At 37.4% G+C, this 18,761-nt stretch overlaps 1 protein-coding gene across 9 annotated transcripts in view; it reads left to right on the top strand.

Moving 5' to 3' along the window:
• LOC122572820 (whirlin) overlaps positions 1-18,761 on the top strand; it is a 111,920-nt gene that overhangs the window by 32,724 nt on the left and 60,435 nt on the right. For 4 of the 9 annotated variants that reach the window (XM_043738325.1, XM_043738324.1, XM_043738323.1 and 1 more), the window contains exons 2-4: positions 408-755; positions 1,522-1,871; positions 15,470-15,618. In XM_043738325.1, the coding sequence (XP_043594260.1) occupies positions 433-755; positions 1,522-1,871; positions 15,470-15,618 (822 nt within the window). In that variant the 5' untranslated portion in view covers positions 408-432. Of the gene's footprint in view, positions 1-407; positions 756-1,521; positions 1,872-6,409; positions 6,422-15,469; positions 15,619-18,761 lie in introns of all 9 variants that reach the window. The other 5 variants (XM_043738318.1, XM_043738317.1, XM_043738321.1 and 2 more) reach the window with 4 other exon arrangements.

The following is an 18,761-nucleotide window of genomic DNA, read 5'->3' as shown; positions in this document are numbered from 1 at the left end:
ATCAAGATAAAGATCACGACGTTTGATAGATTAGGTTTCATGTTTGTATAAAGATGCATCGTTGTAAAAGACGTGTCTGTAAAAGAAAGACACTTTCCGGACAACCTAATAGCATTTACGTACTAACTAATTAGATCCAAATACATAAAACTTCGTATCATTTAGTAATAATTTACAATAAGTACGAAGATGAAATGTAAAACCTGATGTGAGAAGATATTCATTGGAGGATAAGTGTATATGCTAATGCCTATTGTAGTTACTATCATCGTAACACTTGTCAGTTTTAACAATTTCTATTTTTCGATGTGTCCATTTCGGGTTGAAAAGTGAGAGAGCTCGAGTACTGGAAAACTTTTCTCTTTATGTTTCAAACTCGACCATCGTTTGCCTTGTTTTGTGTCCAGGTCTGACAAAACGGATCGCAAAGGCATGGCCAGCAGCACGGAGGATTACGGGTCGGAATTACAGGAGCTGCAGTGGGGCGGTGGTAGCGGGTCGCACTTCCTGCGCAGCGGCACTCACTTCCTGAGAAGCGGCACCGGTGGTTGCTACGAAGCTGAGGATTTAGAGTCAACCAGCAGGCATCATGGTGGTCAACACAGGGGATATTATAGCCCTCCGGGTACGAGTTACACGATCGTCGAGAGACCACCGAGTGCTCCTCATCACCATTCCTCGCACACCACACCGTATAGGCACAGGGGACACACCACTGGAGGCTCTGGTGCTATTTCGCCGGAACAGGTGCTTAGGTGGGTTCTTCAATGCTCGTTTTTAGACTTCTTATAATTGATTTGTCTATTAACCTGTTAACCAAGTCTCTTATGCAGAAAGTTCGGAATTAAGTTAACAGAATGACAATTTGATAGAAATATATTCATTTCGACTACGTTGGTATCAATTTTTGCAAATGTAAGTGTAGTAAGGCGTTATAGGAATTTTGTTCTGTTATCCAGGATCCAGAACATGAAAAGTTGGGATTAATGTATTTTATATTGTTTTTAAAGGTTATTTAACAAAACGGTTATATAACAAAAAGGTTATTTAACGACGGAAAGATTGGGTTAATAAATAGCTTTTGCAATGATTTATGTCGATTTGAACAAATGGGATTATTATTAGGAAGTTGCAATGCGGCTATTTTTATTCACTAGATTAGAGGATAGGGTATCGATAGAATATTCTATTATGCGATTAGGAAAGACAACAAAGTTTCTGAATTAATCAGGTAGTCTGTAGACCTTCAGTCCTAGATCATGTTTAATTTAAAATGATGCAATAAACGCTATAGATCGAGTCTTCTTTTATCTAGTGCACTCACCAGGTAGAAGATTATATTGTCAAAGTTAGTGCTTACCAATAAAATTGCGATTGTATTATCACAGGACGGTGGTATTAAAACAGAATTAACGATATATTATTAAATTAAATTAAAAAAATTCGGGTGAAATTTCACTCAAGATAACCTTTAAAGGTTCCAATTAATTATAAAAAAGTAATATTGAAATTTCATCGCAGACTTTTTGGAAATGGCGTGTCCGAGCGTCGACAGGGAGATAGGAGAACGCCGGCGTCTTCGCCAGCGAGTGTCGCCGCTGTTCGAAGCACGCCATCGTCAACGTCCCAGCAGCAACAACAATCGCAGCAGTCGCAACAATCGCAGCCGAATCCCGCGAATCCTCCGACATCACCGAGCTCTCAGCCATTGAGTTTGCAGGAGCTCACCGTAAGGACAATCACCATGACGAGAGATCCACCGGACTCTCACCATGGCTTTGGAATCTGCGTGAAGGGTGGCAAGGACGCAGGTGAGATCCGAAGTACCTTCAGGCTACCTCCATCGCCGTACTTCGCGCCTCAAGATCGAGGTATCTTCCGACAACTGTGACTTTCATTGCCGCTCGTTTCTTGCTATACGCGCGTCGTGGTGCTCGATGATTTTGAATTGCGATTCATAACGAAATCGAATTTTGTTTTAAACGAAATTCATAGGAAAGTTGTGCGATAGATATTTCTTTTGATGCTTCCTTAGCAATATTCTATTTATAAAATGTTAAAAGTAACATTGAACTTCATAATGAAATTTAAATTCATAATGAAATAGCGAAATATTTTTTGTTTCTTTACACTGTTTGATTTGCTTCTTTGTACTGTTTAATATGTCTCTTTGAAATTTGTTTTGCTTATATTTTGATCATAATATGTGACAGATACATCTCTAGATAAAAGTTTTAGAAATAACTGAGAAACGTCAAGCAATTGTTAGAGGAATATCATTGGAATTGGCACTTTATGTGATAACAAAACTGGCCAATGCATAAGTTCTATGTATATATTGTAATGTATATGTAGTAAGTATGTATGTTAACACATTAGTAGGTTTGCTATAAAGTGTACAAAGTTTCGCGATAAGATTATTTAGAAACAATTGGTCGATACAAAATTGCAATTTATGTCTTCGCACCACGACGGTCATTGCCGATTTTCTCTATCGTATTTCTAAACAGACTTAGCCCTGTTTCGTTGGTAATCGACGTATCATCGACATTCTGTGCTTCCTGTGCTTCAGCACAGCTGTCACGTGTCTTTCATTTTCACCGTTGTCGTTCTCGTGACGAACCTTCCGTTAAAAGAATGAAACAATTTCGTCCATAGCAGCGATGAAAGTAATAAAGTAACTCGCTTCTTTTACGATATCCTTAAACTCAGTTTTCATTGCACAATTTGAAGTTCTCGCTTCAAATTATATTCCTATCTCAACAAACGTATGAAATGAATGTTCTTCGGAAACAGTAACTTGTCCTATTACTTTTATTAATAAAGTCTTCTCATATACGCAATGGACACATTTCCGGTAAGATATATATTGATTAAATTTATATAATAACAATACGCATGTATTTATATAATAAATATGCGTATTATATACGTATATTTTACGTATAATTTACGTACTTTTAATACGTATTCATTATTTTTATTATATAAATTTATTTATTATATTCACGGTCATATATTTATTATATAAATCTCCTGTATTTTAATTCAAAATTACTTTTTCACGAAAATTCTTATAACTGAAAAAATATTCAATATTAATTTATTGTGGTTCAACGGTCAAGCGATAGCATAAGAAAGGCATATTTTTGTATTATGCGACCGTCGTGAAATGTGTTACCAAGAAGAAAAGGAATTTGAAAATTAATTTTCTATTCTGTTAACTTGCACAATGGAAAGTAAATGTAAACGTGGACAAAACTGTCGTTTAAGAATTATTAAATGAAGTGGCTATTGACGATAATGTTCGATTTCAATTCGATTGAAGGACGATCGTCACGGGAACGAGAATCGGAAAACAGGGAATGGCGAGGGAGAGAAAACATGTTTTCGATCATTAAGCGTCATTTCCATTCCAGCTACGGTCTCCGGGGGAAACGAAAGAATGTATTACATTCGGATCGCGTTCCGCCTCGATTTTCTCCCCTCTTCGTGTTGTCGTTATTTTCTTCTTTTTTTATTGCGCGGAAAGAAAGTCACCATTCGTTTTCGCCGACCGATGGACAGTACGATGTTGAAAAGGAAAAGAAAAAATAATTGGAACCGACATGGTTCTCTTATTTTCGTCGACGTTGATTGGCCTATGCTGGAGTTCTCTGGAAAACATAAAAATATTGATTTAGGAAGCAAAATCAGATAATTATTAATTATATCTATTGGAGAGTCGAGTTGGATTTGAAATACGTTTAATTAGATGGCAAAAAATTAATAGAATTTTCTTCACGACGTATAACATCACTACTTCATTAATTTTCATTGTTAAAATATATAAAATTAGCAATGGCTGTTCTTTCGAATTAAATGAATATACCAACAATTATTACTATAATATTTATACTAATGCTACAGTGATTACCACCTGTATAATAACTATAAAATATAGAAGATATTACAATCAATTAAATAAAAATTGTATTTCAAGGGTGACGATCAAATAGCCTGAGAATTCTTTCACTGATTAGCAAAAAGTATAATTAGTATACGATAGTAGGCGACCTTAGGGGATCTTAAGGCGCGAATGCGCCTTCCCCGTTTCAAAGTATTTACAACGGGACGACCGTTCGACGGGGTAATTAGCGATACCAGCTAATTGATCAACGATACTGCGAGCGTTTAATGACGCGGCTCTAATTGCCGGCGGTCATCGCGTATTTTTCTTCCGCGTTCGCCAGTGAAACGGATTAACCGGATGTATAATTGCACGTAGTGTATCCGGCGGTGTAATCAGTTCAGGGAATCGTATCGTTCGTTTCTGTTGAAGAGCACGCGAGGATTGTAAAAGAACGAGAGGAAATCCAAGTCTCACCTTGGCCTCCTCGACTTTATTTAAGCCGACGCATGGAATAATATGCGAGCGTACGCGCGTTTTAAATAGTTGTCGAGAGGAGGTAAGCTACGTGGTTCCCGTACTTGTTAAATATTAATTACATCACGGAATGTTTAGTAATTTAGAGCAAAGGAGGTAGGAGACGGGGTAGCAGAGATGGAATTCGGCTGGTTTACTTATCGTCTTTTATATCGGACGCTTGTTTATCGAGCCTGGTAAACAACCGTCTGGTAAATTTCCCGAGGAATTTGTTGCATGGATGAAGAGGGTGGTTTATTTCGTCGGCTCGATATCGGAGGGTCAGTAGGGGAGTGCAAAATAAGCGTAACATATTGGTTTTTATAGCAAATGAAAAAGCAACAGAGACTTTCTGAATAGGTAATAGGAACCTTTTTCGACCCGAGCTATTTTTGTGAAGAAAAAAAATATTTCTTTGCGGATACTCGTTATTCCTCGGGACTTCAAAAACAAGAGGATTTCAATGTTATTGAGAAAAGATAATTCAGAAATAGATATCTCTAATGTTTCCATTCACAATCATTGAGATTTATACGGGGTCTGAACTCTTTCTGATCTCGATCGTTTCTTTCAAATGAAAAAGAGATATTTCTCTAAAGTCTCAATATGGGAGAATCTTTCCACTAAAAATTCAGTATGCTGTCAATCAATTCCACGATGAAACGATTTTTACGTTTGATCTTGATTAAATATATTCTACCTGTAATCTAGGAAAATCAAATTCTCTTGGGCGTAGAAGAGAAAAGAGAGAAAGAACAGTCATTACGAAAGATAATAAACGATAAAACAGGATCAGCGAACGAACTGGAATTCGAAGTTCGATAGGGATAACGGAGAATGGAAGAGGTTTGTATGGTTCTCCAGAGAAGTTCCTCGCGTACGCCAAAGATAAATAGAAATGTCCCCGTCCGGGATCCACGTTCCGCGGATGCCAGGAGCATCCCCGACATCGCGCTCTACGCTTTACGTCGTCGGGGTCCGGTTTCACGGTTTCGAGTCTCGTAAACTTCACGCTTGATCACGGCGTATAGCACATGCACCGTAAACGATCGCTTCATGCTTGGTCCTCGTCGAGATCTCGGGCGTGAAACCCTTTCTTCTTTTTTTTTTCTATTCTTTTTACATTTCTTCTTTTGGTTCGAAACGCAAAAACGTGTCGTGTGAGTCTGTGAATCGTCGTGGATCCCACGGGGGCTAGAAACGACATCTGGGTGTATCGTCAGCTTCTTCGAAAATTTCGTTCAGTTAATTAGAAAGTCGAGAAATGTTCTCGCAAAAGAAGACCATTTAACTGTGATCCAACATTCTAATCGCGAAATTTATGGCTGAAATCCTAAAATTTCTCACAATTTGTTTGTTCACGCGTAGAATTCTATATGAAGGAATTTAATTTGGAAATTTATTTTGTTTAAGAAATTAATAAATTTGGAATGCAAATCTACTTCGGTGGGTTTATATTTTTAGATGTAAAATCTATAATTTGAATCGTAAAATTTATAACAATTTGATCGTTTATATCTAATTTGAGAAATTGTATTAATCAGAAAACTACTGAATATGAAAGACTTTTAAATTCAAATTTTTTATTAGGAAATTTATAGTTAAAATCGTCGAATTTGGCTTGATTTGTTTATCCATAAGAGTTCTCTTCGCATGATTTATTTGAAATATTTTTGTAATAATATCGAATTGGAAATTTCGCGCCGAAGCGTGAATCAGTATTCATGGAATTATTTATAGGACTATTACCTGTTCAATGGAATCGAAAAATGCATTAAATTAAAATACCAGAGGCAGACAAATCGAAAGGTTTTTCAGCGCTGTCCGCGAGTAGGCTCGCTAGAGCATGGACGAGCGATAAAAAAGTAGGACGCGTCGAATGATCGATTAGTGGTAATTTTTCGAAGAAACAATTGCGAAACCTTGGCGTCGTTTCGCTCCGGTCGAAATCGAAATAAGCCAACTGGCGGTGTGTCTTTCTTGTTTTCTGTTTCGCTGTACCAGAAGCGCAGTCAGGTAACTCATCAACCATACGAACCAAAAGGCAGAGAGAATGTAAGGAAAAAAGAACCAAAACGGACGAGATACTGTGTGAAAGAGATTGAAAGGAGGAGAGAAAGAGAGAGAAAGAGGAACATTAGCATTATACAAAGCAAAAAAGCAACAAGATCACTGGGAGATTGAGACGAATGGCTCGAAATTTCAAACGAACAATAACCTTCATTTTTTAATCTTTAATTTCCATTGCGATATTCGATATTATTAAATTCATAAAATAATTTCAATGAGATCGACCAAATTTCTTGCACGATGTAACGATTCTAATTAATTCATTCGATTCATTTTTTACAGAGAAAGAGTTCAGTATATTTTTGATTAAAGGGCTAGTAACGGAACTGATTCTTATCAAATTTTTCAAATTTTCCCGTTTGTACAAACAACGCGTTCTAGTAATCGGAAGCAGGACTTGGGAAATGATAATATTAATGTTATAAAAATTGATCTATGATATGGCTAAAGTCAGAAAATCAAAAAAATATATACTTATCGCGTTATTCTCTTGTGATCTTCAATTTAATACCGGTAAAAGCGTAAATTTTGCTATATTAAACTTGTACAGCGATAACGCAGATGGCCGGTGCCGGTGAATATTGCAGAGAGGCTTTATCGTTTCCAGGGACGTCGTTAACGCGAGAAAAAGACGATACGTAGGCAATGGGAAAAAATTCTGAAACACCGATATAAATTACGTTAAGCGTGATTAAAGGCACGAACTTGTGCCTTTATCCAGTGATCCGTAATTTTTTACAGACTGCACGCGAACGATTTATATCCTCATCGGCCGACGATCGTTAATCGATATGATTTATATCCTTGTGGTAGTCCCGCTCGATTAGTAACACACGAGAGCTCCATTGGACGACCGTGATTCGTTGCGATTTGCGGTCGCTATTCGAGACAGGTTCGCTTAATCGAGCCTCGTACTTCCAACGGTTTATCGTTTATCCGGATCGAACGATTTGTTAAGCTTCCTCTGATCCTCGTTTTTAGGCGTCTTCAACCTTTTGCCTTATCAATCAAACGAACGGGTACTTAAGTCTTGAATTATTGTTTTTAATGGCTTGATTGGCCAAGAGCGAAAGGTTAAACGCGAATAGAAATATCGTTTTCTTATTACTTTTCCGCTCATGTATTGTGTGGATGAAATATGACGCGTTGCTTGTAGGCATTCTTTTAAATAAAAGAATAGATGCGATTTACTGGCTACAATGATATAAAACGACGTGTAATCTCGTGATAAAGTATATCATCCTATTCCTTGCACCTTTCTCCGCGGTCTGTATATTTCAAAATGGTAGAGACGCCGTGGAAATATCATTGGAAAATAGAACGTTCGAGGATATTCGTACAAAGGTTCCTGTTTCATTTTGAAAATTCTCTTTTTTAAAACATTATCACCTTCGTTATAATACTCGGGATAATACCGTTTCGTTTCGGGAACTGTTTTTTTTACATAGAATCTGTATTTTTTGAACTTTGGTAGAAAAGTTGCTCGTGCAAGGGATATATGACATTTTCTTCGCATTGCTTCTTTATCGTGCTTGTTACCGCGTTTCGAAAAGGCAAGAGGCTGATAGGCGACGAGAGGTTAATAATGTCAGCTATCCGCGTTCATCGATTTAATCGAAGTTTCATATCCTTTGTTGTAAAAAAGGCGCCACGAATTTTTCGCGAAAGGAAAATATTTCATACATAAATTCCGAATTCCTGTCTTAACCAGAAACAATTTTCTCATTTTAGTACTTTGTTTTCTTTTAACATTCGTGATAGAAATTACGCGGCTCCGTAGAATAAAATTATTTCGTTCTCGAGCGTTACGTAATTAAATGTCGAATTTCTGTCGTTAACAGAAATATTTTTTCAAATTAATTTACAATTTTATTTTAATGCGTCGTATTTTACATTATAGTACTTTAATATTTTTTATAAGTTTTCGTTGTAGAAATGGGTCCGTATTTTTTTGTGCAACAAGAATACTTCGTTATCAAACGTTACGCAACTAAATTTCGGGCCTCTATGGTCACGTCGAGGTGTTTCAAATTAAAAAAATTTAATTTCCTTATCAACTCAAACGACAAATCGGTAGATTAAATTTTTAATTTGCTTTATGCAATCATATATACATATATGAGCGAACGATCATATACGTCTGAATGATTCAGTCGATAGAATCGATCCATCATCGTGCTGCACAGGTCGTTTCAAAGACACTGGACGGGTTACGAAGGCCATTACAAGCGTAGTTTCCTGTATCGTTGCGAATTTCGTGGCCGTTCCAATCTCCCCGTGGTTTTCGAGTATTCATACTCGCGTATTCACGTCCATGTACACATAGATACATGCATACACACATTGAATAACGATCGATGTCGCATGAAAGTGTAATGCGCAGATCGGCCGGGCTTGGGACTAGAGGGCGACCAGTGGCACAAGAGAAAGGAAGCTAATGATAAAACAGAAAGACAGAGCAGAATTTTTGTTCGACGAAAGATACTCTTTCTATAGAGACTCGTTCTCTGTCGATTTTAGATTGTACAAAAGTAACAACCCACATTACGGTGCTTGTATATAGAGACGGAAATTTTCCAGTGATTAGGAACGTGGTTGCACGGTATGCGGGTAAAGGCTGGAGGAGGTAATTTCGCTTCCAACAATTTTTTCCCCGTTTGAGAAATTTGTAGGAAGTTGGTTTAACGAGGTTGATTCAGTTCCCTTAAAATAGATATCTTCGTCGTTTTTCCTATGTAATTGGGGCAATTGAATTTTTGGACGATGATAATAAAATGAGAAACCTAGAATATATAAGACGAGTCCCAATTTCTCGAGTTTTCGAATAATTTACATAAAATATAAAATCAAATGGTGAATCGAAGATTATAAACGTGAAAGTCAAGGTTTCGAGAATTTGAATCAATTCGTAATTAATCAAGTTATAGCTCTATCTTCTCTGCTACGACATGTTCTTATAACTTGAAACGCTATATAAGTAATAAATGTAGAACGTAAGTTTGTGAAAGCTAGCAGTGCATTGAGTTACACCGCTATCAATATTAAATTAAATCATCGAATATTTATGTAGTGCTCGTGACAATAAATCGAGTCACTGGCTTGGTCGAGTCGAAGAGTCGTTAAAAGTAGGAACAGGTGGCTGAGTTGACCTCGCGACCAATTCCCACCGGAGAAGATCAGAATGCAGGTTCGATTGTCGTCCTCGTTTTCGACGCGTTTCGATCGGCGATTTCTCCGTGGTTGGCGCGCGAGCTCGCTCGTTTTGGTATTATCGGGAGTTCTTTTGCCGAGCGAGCACGCGTGATAAGGACAGATTAGCCTGGAAACGTCGTCTGAATTCCTTTCGACTAAGCTAAGTCGAGGGGACTCGATCTCGAGAGATGATAAAAGATCGAAGTAAGGAAGACGAGTAGTTTCAGCCTTTAAACATGTGCTACATATGTACTTACTTCTTTTATTCCTCTTTTCACTGTTGGCACAGTCGAGTATTCGTCACGTGGTTTAATTTTTTACACATCGAATTTGTTTTTCTGTTAACACGTCAGCTATCGATGACGCGTATATCGGTATCACGTGTGTAACATATGTGGACATTATTTTATAATGCGTAGTATATATGTATACGTAGCAGTTACTCAAGAAATATATCATTTTGAGCGATATAATTTTGGACTAATTATATGAAAATTTCTTAATTCTCTCTATTTTAGCTTGTTTATTATTTTCTATGAAGTTTCTCAATGTAATAGATGTTCTCTTCCATTATGATAACGAACATGTTAATGTTTGGATTTACAAGAGAGTGAACAATCGGCGGCAAGTGTGGGAGTTAAGAAACGCCGAGCGGTAACGTGAAGGACATAGCAAGTTTCCGGCCGATGTTTATTAGCGTAAGTTGCGTGCGATGAGTTATGCAACTAGGGCGAGTGGTACGTTTTGTTTAGTCGGAAGCAAGGGGAAAAAGGTGGCGGTGCAAAAAGTCGAATGTTATAACAGAGTTTATCTTCTTATGACCTCGTTTTTGTCACTGGAACTACGGTACGTTACCGCGAAATTTTCTCGTCGTTTTCTTCTTTTTCCGCGTAAGGGATTTTAGATACAGTCTCTTCAAAGAGCATCAAGAAAAAATACAAAAATAACAAGGAAGAATTAAGCATGAAATATTAAGTACTCGTTGTAGCAGTTTATAAATTACTTGCTTATTATTTTCTAAGAACAAATTATATATACATTTTTTATTCTGTATTTGGTCAAAAACTTCGTTTAAAATAAGAAAAAATGAAATTGTTCGTTTAACTGGACCATTTCTCCATGATAAAATTGGCGAAAGTTTGCGTGGAATGTTCATAAAGACAGAATCCTTTCTCTGGTCTGCTCCGTTCTTCCGACGATTTATCGTCGGGACTTCGCAATTATAATAACCGAGAATACCTCTAGGCTTAGCACGCCGGCGTTTCGTTGCATGACAGTGTATGATGCATATGCGCATAGTTTATGAATTCATAGAAGAAAACGTGCACACACAAACGCACATGTATACCTACACACACGCGCATCTCTCTTATATATTTATCCAAGTAATTTCCATTACATTCTTGCGGACAGGCACGAATGCGAAATTTTTTAGCATTATACGAAGCCCATTTAAGGTAACGTGTTGAGTTACAAACGAAGAAAACTAATTGAAAAGCGAAGAAAGAAACTATAGAAACATCGAACCGATAAGTACGCGGATTCAAGGTTAATTGAGAAATTAAAATGACATTTAATTATAAGTGTTGGAAGTGACAATTTTTGATACAACGAAATAATAGTTCATAATTGGCAGTTACGAATTTATAGTGATTATTTCGAGGTATTCAGAACGTCTCTATTCATCTCGTTCAAAAAGAAAACAAATTAAAGAAAAGAAAAGAAAAGAAAGAGACTCGGGGGAAGAATGAAATCGGAATGACACTGTTGAAACAAAGCTAGAAAATTACAAAGCTAAAACAAAGGTACAAAAAGAAGGAAAATTAATATGTCGGTATTTATACAGGCAGAGCACCGGCATACTTCGCGTCGATATTTCATCATCGACGTCTTTGAATGAAAATAGAAAGAAGGCGTTTTCAAGGCGGAAATCAAATTCTTAAATGGGCTTGAGACACGCGGCGAAGTTTTATTAAGCCGTGGCGACGATGACACAAGTTCGGCAGGAGCAACGCGAGCTTCGCGTAACGAGCTCATTGTTCCTTCTTATCTCTTTTATCAACGGGATTAATCTTTGCTTCCTCAGCTTACTGGGCATGGAAAGAGATTAATTACTAGCGGAACAAGATTCCCATGGCTTCAAACAGGCCAAGTTTATTCGACGTCCATCTGGTCCGAACGCCAGATTTCGTTCCTTTCTCTTTATTTCTTTTTTGTATGTATAGAATATAATAATTTCGTCCTTGTTCGCGCGAATAACTGGTCATCGATTTTATCTAGTCTTGTTGAATAATGCGACCGGGTTTTATTCTCTGTCCAGGACAAATATCTGGGGAATTAAGTATTCATGATGCTTCGTGCTTTGCAAGTATAATCCCGTGTCCTTTGCCGAGCTATATTTTTAATATTTTATTCTTTCTCTTGGCAATATGATGCACTAGATACCTAGATTCTAGATTGAATTTACATTGGTTTTTATAATTCCAGGAATAGAAGGTTTATGCTCGTATCTGGAAAGTTTCGTGATTAACGTTTCGACGATGGGCCTTTTGCGAAGAGCGATTTAAAAAATTATTTAAGATATTGATACGAAAGCTTAAGAATATATTAAAAATGCTTTGGTCATTATTATATCTACGTACGTTATTTATTTAATATTTATATTTAATATTAACTTTGAATATTTTAACGAATAGTATACTTTGAATATTTTATATATTTTTGAATAGATATATAATATATAAACGTGTGCAATGCAGTAATTATTTCACATAGAACATATGTTGGCGCGATACGTCGTTAAAGTGTAAATCTATTTAATTTCCCTTTTTATTTGTTTTTATTTCAGTAAATGACCGAGGAAAGTTTTGTGCGCGTTGCTTCATATAGCAGAGAATGGAGTCAGATTTATGAGGCGCTTCGCAATTTTAGATACCGGTTAATGAGCTAATTAACACGGTCTTGCGCGGCATTCAATTAAAATGATACAAAAGATAGCGTAAACGCCTGGCTCAGTTTGATCGCTATTAAGTTGCAGCTAATTTGTGTAATGTATAATGCATCGAAACATACGTGGCGTAGAATCTCATCAACCACGGTACCGTTACTTGGAACTTTTGCCTAATTAGTTCAGGCTAACGAGAATCTATAGTATTCTTCTATGTACATGTTCTTCCTTGGACTAAAGGGAAACTCTATTTTGAATTAATTATTCCTATCATCTCTGATCATTACTATTTTATCATCAACATGTTCTTTATTTAATACTCTTCCAACATTTTTCAAAAAATATATTCACTTCAATACAGCGATCAAACGAAGTTCGAACAAACAAACGTTTTCGCTTCCTTATTGTGACCAGTACGTGCTTCGTTTAAAAGAACTGGAATCGCTACAAGAAGAAAAGGCTCATCGAACAATTTGTGCGAGCAAGGAACCGTTCGAACGAATTGGACGTTCAAAGATTTTGTTCGCCATAAATTTGCCAGCAAGAAAAGTATACAACAATTGTCAATACTGTATCAGGGGAAATGTTATTTTTAAAAGACATTTTACCGTATAAATACATACATCTAACTAATACGCCACAAATCATCATACCACAAATATATTCAATGTATTCGCCAGCCCAACCATAAATATAGTGCGTCGTAATATTCCTTTCTTTCTGCGGAAATAACAAAGACGATCAATTTAACCATGATATTCTGGGATTTCCATACATCACTACAAAAGCACACAACCAGGAAATGGAATATTTCCCAGCAAGTAGGTAAATAATGAAAAAGAGAGAAAAGTCGAGAAGAAGGAATACGTAATCTCTTTTCTCATTTCCTTATTTCCTTGTGGTTAGAGTTCTAGATCAGAGGCAATCCTTATCGCAACGTATTTCCGCAGAAAAATCGTTTTGCATGGCCCTTCTATTACGTTGCTCGCGAGACACAAAAGAACACGCACCGGCACAAAATCGTAATCTCTGTTTTACAAGCAGTTTCACTGTTCTGCATCCGCACTCTACTGCTCCTTCTCGTGCTCCCACTCGTTTTCTTCTCACCTATTTTTCTTTCATTCTCCTTGTTAAGTTTCTCTCTGACATCCCTTATTTCTATCTTCAATTTTACTTTGTCCTCCTTAGATAAAATACGCTATCCGTTATTTCGAAATTGAAGAAAACCGAACTTTTATCATTCTTTTTTTGTGTTGTTTTCGCCTTTCTTCGTTCAAATAAAAACATATAGCGAAGATAAGTCGAGACCTAATTTTCATCTTTCAGAATATATTGAAATATCTGCAGTTTAGAATATAAAATTACTAGATAAAACATTTTAACTAAGGAGAGCAGCAACCAAACTTCCCTTTACGTTATTTATGTTATTTCACTTATCAACACAAGAAGCTAACCCGATTTCTGCCCACGGCGCGTTTTCATCAGAGGCTCGCAGGAGATGTAACACGTTGACGGTGGCTGCGATAAAAAATGGGAGTTTTACCTCGTCATGTTACACGAACATCCCACCCTCTTGCATTCTAATGGATCAATTTCCCTGGCCGCGATTTATGGAGCCCCAAAAGCGGCTCATGATACGGTCTTGGCTCGAGGAGATTATGGCTGCGTCTCTGTGCTCGAGATTCAAATGCTTCGGGGACTATACTATATTTACTTCTTTACTTCTCTTTTTTTTGTTCTTTTCTTTCGATTTTCATCGTGTCGTTTCTGCGGCGTTTCGCTTGCTACTTACGGGAATTTTTGTGCCTTTACTCGCAATTTGAAAATCGAAGAATTCGAAGCTTCCCTCGTACGATTTTAAAACGATTTTATAGAAATAATGCATTAACCTTCTAACAGTGTAATAAAATAGCGAAGCATTTGGATTTAATGATTTAGAAATAATTGTTTCTTTATCGTTAGAGTTTCTCGCATTTCTGGTATCAGATATGAAAAATACGAAGTTTCAATTCTTTTTTTTTGATAGAAAATAAGTATTAATAATTGCATTATGCACGTGATGGCTTTTGTTTTGTCATTTAATAATGATACGAAATTTGTAGTACAATTGGCAGTTCGAGCGAATTTTTCTTGGTTTATACTGGGTTGAAAGAGTCGATCGAGAAGCATAAGAGAAAGAAAGTACAAGCGAGGAAATATTTAGCATGATAAAGTTAAATATCGCGCGTTAAAGCACATTAGAATAGAAAACACTTGTACCACTTTTCAATTGAATTCCTCAACCGTATTACGGGAAAAGTTTCCACGTTCGACGTTAAACTGTTTAATAGATTGCGACCCAGTTGGAGATAATTTATTTTGTTGCGAATTTCCTAGAGACTCGTTCCATGTGGTTGATTATGTGCAAGGATTAGCGTGATTAATTAGGAATTGTGTTAAATATTCGATTTAAACTCATGCAGATGGTTCGCTATTATTACAAACGTTAGGTCGGACCAAAGTACAATTCATTCAAAATATTCGATCTCCCATAGAGGCTATTATGTTCAACATTTTTATCCTATATAAAAAAAGACGAATAAAAATCGAAAAAGGAGGGAAAAGAGATTGGATAGATCAATAATTTCCACGCCACTCTTCTTTCCATTCACTCTTCGAGCGATATCGAAGAATAATTTATTTAAGTGCTTCCATTTTTAAATGCCGCCACGTGTCTATCACATTTCTCTCAATCGCGAGTGCATTTTCAGTACGATCGTACGGAAAAAAGTTGGAAAGAACGCGCCCTGGGTGGAAGGTTATATCGAGCACTGGTCGTGGACCAGTCGCCAGACAGCTTCCGGTCTGATGGAAAGTCTGTGAATTGTTCTCAGGGGTGGGTGTCTACATTTCGAGGGTGGAGGAGGGTTCGGTGGCCGAACGTGCTGGACTCAGGCCAGGAGACACCATCTTGGAGGTGAACGGCACACCCTTCCGGGCGGTGACCCACGAGGAGGCCCTCAAAGTGAGTTTCTACTTTCATTTTCCAAACCAGAAACATAATATCACCCGGCTTACGTAACGATAAATCACACACACATACACGCGCTGGCGCGTGTCTCCAGCTCATTCTATTGCATGTGCCGATCGTATCACGCTAGATTTTAACGATCGTTGTTTTCATTGTAATGTTGTATTTTATCATTGTGTCATCTCATGTTTTATATCGTATGACAAACATAAGGAAATTTTTGTCACACAGAGATTTCGATTTTTATAGTTAGGCGTCTTTATAAAAGCGACGAGGGTTGGATCAATGATCGGTGATATCGATATTCTTGGAGTTGAAATTTCAGATTGAGTTACCGCGGTACGCTTTGATAAAAATTTGCTTAGGTCGATATGTATGCGATGGAAATTCTATTTCTTTAGATCGTAGCCGTTGATTTGACAATCGTTACAGACTCTATGTGGAGCGACTACCACATACGAACCGATATCGTACCGAAGTCTTCGAATTTTGGAACGTTTCCCTAAACACGATTCGTTGGCTACGTGCCTGATCACGAGCAAAAATCAGTGTTAAATCATTCTAACTATTGGTGCGCAATCGATCGTGGATGTTTTGTATTTATGAGTGACCTTAAGAGTCATCCCATCGATCGCAAATACCAGCCTGGCTCTCAGCTAAATTATATGGGCTGGGGCAGACGATTTCCTTCGATAAGTGTTATCTGACGAACGGAACGGTTCGAGTGCTTTTCTAGAATATAAATATCCTTCATATCATTTTCATCTTTCAGTAAATTTCAATCACAATTCATAAAAAAGAGGAAGGCTAGAAAAAGATATTCTGGCATTGAAATAGATCACAATTTGAAATTTATACGCTTTGAAATGCATAAACATAACGAGACAGTAGAAATATCCAGAAAGTAACAGACAAAAGTAGGAGATGCTTCCTTCTTTAAAAGTTCGTTTTGTCTGAATCGGTTTCGATTGATGCCAAAGAGTGCTTCCGGCGGTGTAGTACGGCAGATATCTTTGATCTTTGTTCTCAATTATTCCAAGTGCTCTTCGTCACTTATCATCTATAAGCGCCGCGCTTCTATACCATCTCTTTCCAACCTGACTTGTATAATTTCAAATTTCGTATCAAGAATACGTACAGTACTTCCAACTTTGCGAATCGTTGCTTTAAATCGAACTCCAACTTCCAACTTCCAACTTCGACGTTCAATTCTACCCAATCCCAAAATAAACGCTTGTCAGTTCGGACTTTATCGAAGGAGCAAAAATTGCGCAAGATACCCAGCGCGTTATTTAATTTAACTTGGAAGCTCGTCCGAGATCACGAAGGATTATAGTGAAACTTTCAACTATATTACCGTGTTTTATAAACGAGGTTAGCCCGCCTCCAACGTTAGCTCGAAATATCGCTTAAACATTTTACATCGTAATTTTCGAGGAACTCTTCTTATAAGAAGCGCCGACACAGCGAGAGTCCGAAACGGTGGCAAACATTTCTTGGAGCTCGATCGTTGTTTCATCTATGAAATTATTAGATCGAGGTTGGCAATACTTCGTAGGTTTTCTTTCAAGACGAAAGAAGTAGATTGCTTCGCCTGCAATTTCTATTAACAAATTTATCTGAAAATTCGTGTATTGCGTTACTGCTGCATTTTTCATTTTGTTTATTAACATGAGCGAGTAGGTTCCTCCTAAATTTTTCTACACGATTGAGCAGAAACAAAATCCGTGGTCTTTTGTACGAAACGAAAACTTTCTCGATGCAGAACGTACCTAAATCATAAGAAAAATAAAAAGAAATGACACTGCTGTCAAACCTAGAAGATAACAATGTAAATGCTGTGTAAGAGAAGTGTCTGAAACCTTGAATACCTTGAAAATAAATTACTCATTGATATATAAAAAGATGACGATAGCACCGAAAAAGAAACAGAGAGTAAAAGGGGACAATTTTATTGAACGACTCAATAGAAGCGCCCGTGCAAGGTTCGAGCGCTTGCTTGATAATCGAAGCTCCCTGACGATCCTCTGAAAAAAATGTATCCAAAAGTGTTACGAACGGGTTCGATCAATGACTTTGTTCGATGGACCGCCAGGTCTCTCTTCCTCTCTCTCTCTCTTTCTTTGTCCATCGTCGAAGTCTGAAATTCCGCGGTGTCGAGCATGAAAAAATGAGAGAACAGGGCGAAAGGGAGGCTGAGTACTATCGACTGGCCGGATGGAAAAGAAGCGTTGCTCGGAGCCACACCACGAGTAATCTCTGCTATAAACGCTTCTGATGGGTATCTCTGGATCCGGTAGCTCATCATACTCTCGTAGTAGCTCCAGAGTTTCTAGACAAAAGCTCGTCGACAATGGCCCATCAGGGTATCAGACTGGTTCGGTGAAGAGGCACATACCTCGGTGAAAATCACCTCGGAATTTCGAATACATTGCTCAAGTTCTTCTATCCTCTATCGATGCTGTGTGCCTACTTTAGGTACAGGCTATCTCGCTATTTGGGAACAATAAAAATAATATATTCGACCCTGTTTCAGGGTTACAGGTATCTTCACCCTCGAGAGTGACTTGGCTAGAAGTGGAGAATTGTGTATTCAGATTACTTGGTAGCCTCGGTTCGTCGATATTTCTTTGATATATAGCTGTAACGAGTATAGAATATTGTTTGGCTTAAAGAAAATTTTGCTGATTTAATGGTTCAGACCAGTGGATGGTTTATTATCTTGTTGTTGTAGGGTGAAAAGTTGTTAGGAAGGAAATATATTGGTAGCATACGGTGATGAGCAAAGGATAGTTTAGATTTTTTAGATAAAATTATATTTGATAGGAGTAGTGGATATGTATGTGAAAAATACGAACGTGTATATAATAATAATTTTTTGTAATAAATTTTTCTACGTTTGTTACATAGCAGTTAAAAACTGGTTCATCTTGTACAAAGAGCTATTGTTAATACCGCAGTAAACACTATTTGTTATATAAAAAATCAACAGAAAATAAGACAAAGACGTGTTCAGTTGCCGAAAAGCTACCCGTTTAAGTCGCCAATAGAACGCGGCTCGAAACAAGAGAACTATCGCCTGTTACTTCTCTGCTTCTCACAGATACTTATTCCATCGCCTGTGCGCAAATTCACTC

The sequence above is a fragment of the Bombus pyrosoma genome, linkage group LG11 (assembly GCF_014825855.1).
Source record: "Bombus pyrosoma isolate SC7728 linkage group LG11, ASM1482585v1, whole genome shotgun sequence".
NCBI classification, from domain to species: domain Eukaryota; kingdom Metazoa; phylum Arthropoda; class Insecta; order Hymenoptera; family Apidae; genus Bombus; species Bombus pyrosoma.
The sequence above is the reverse complement of the archived record's forward strand: the minus strand, read 5'-3'. Positions and strand labels throughout refer to the sequence as shown.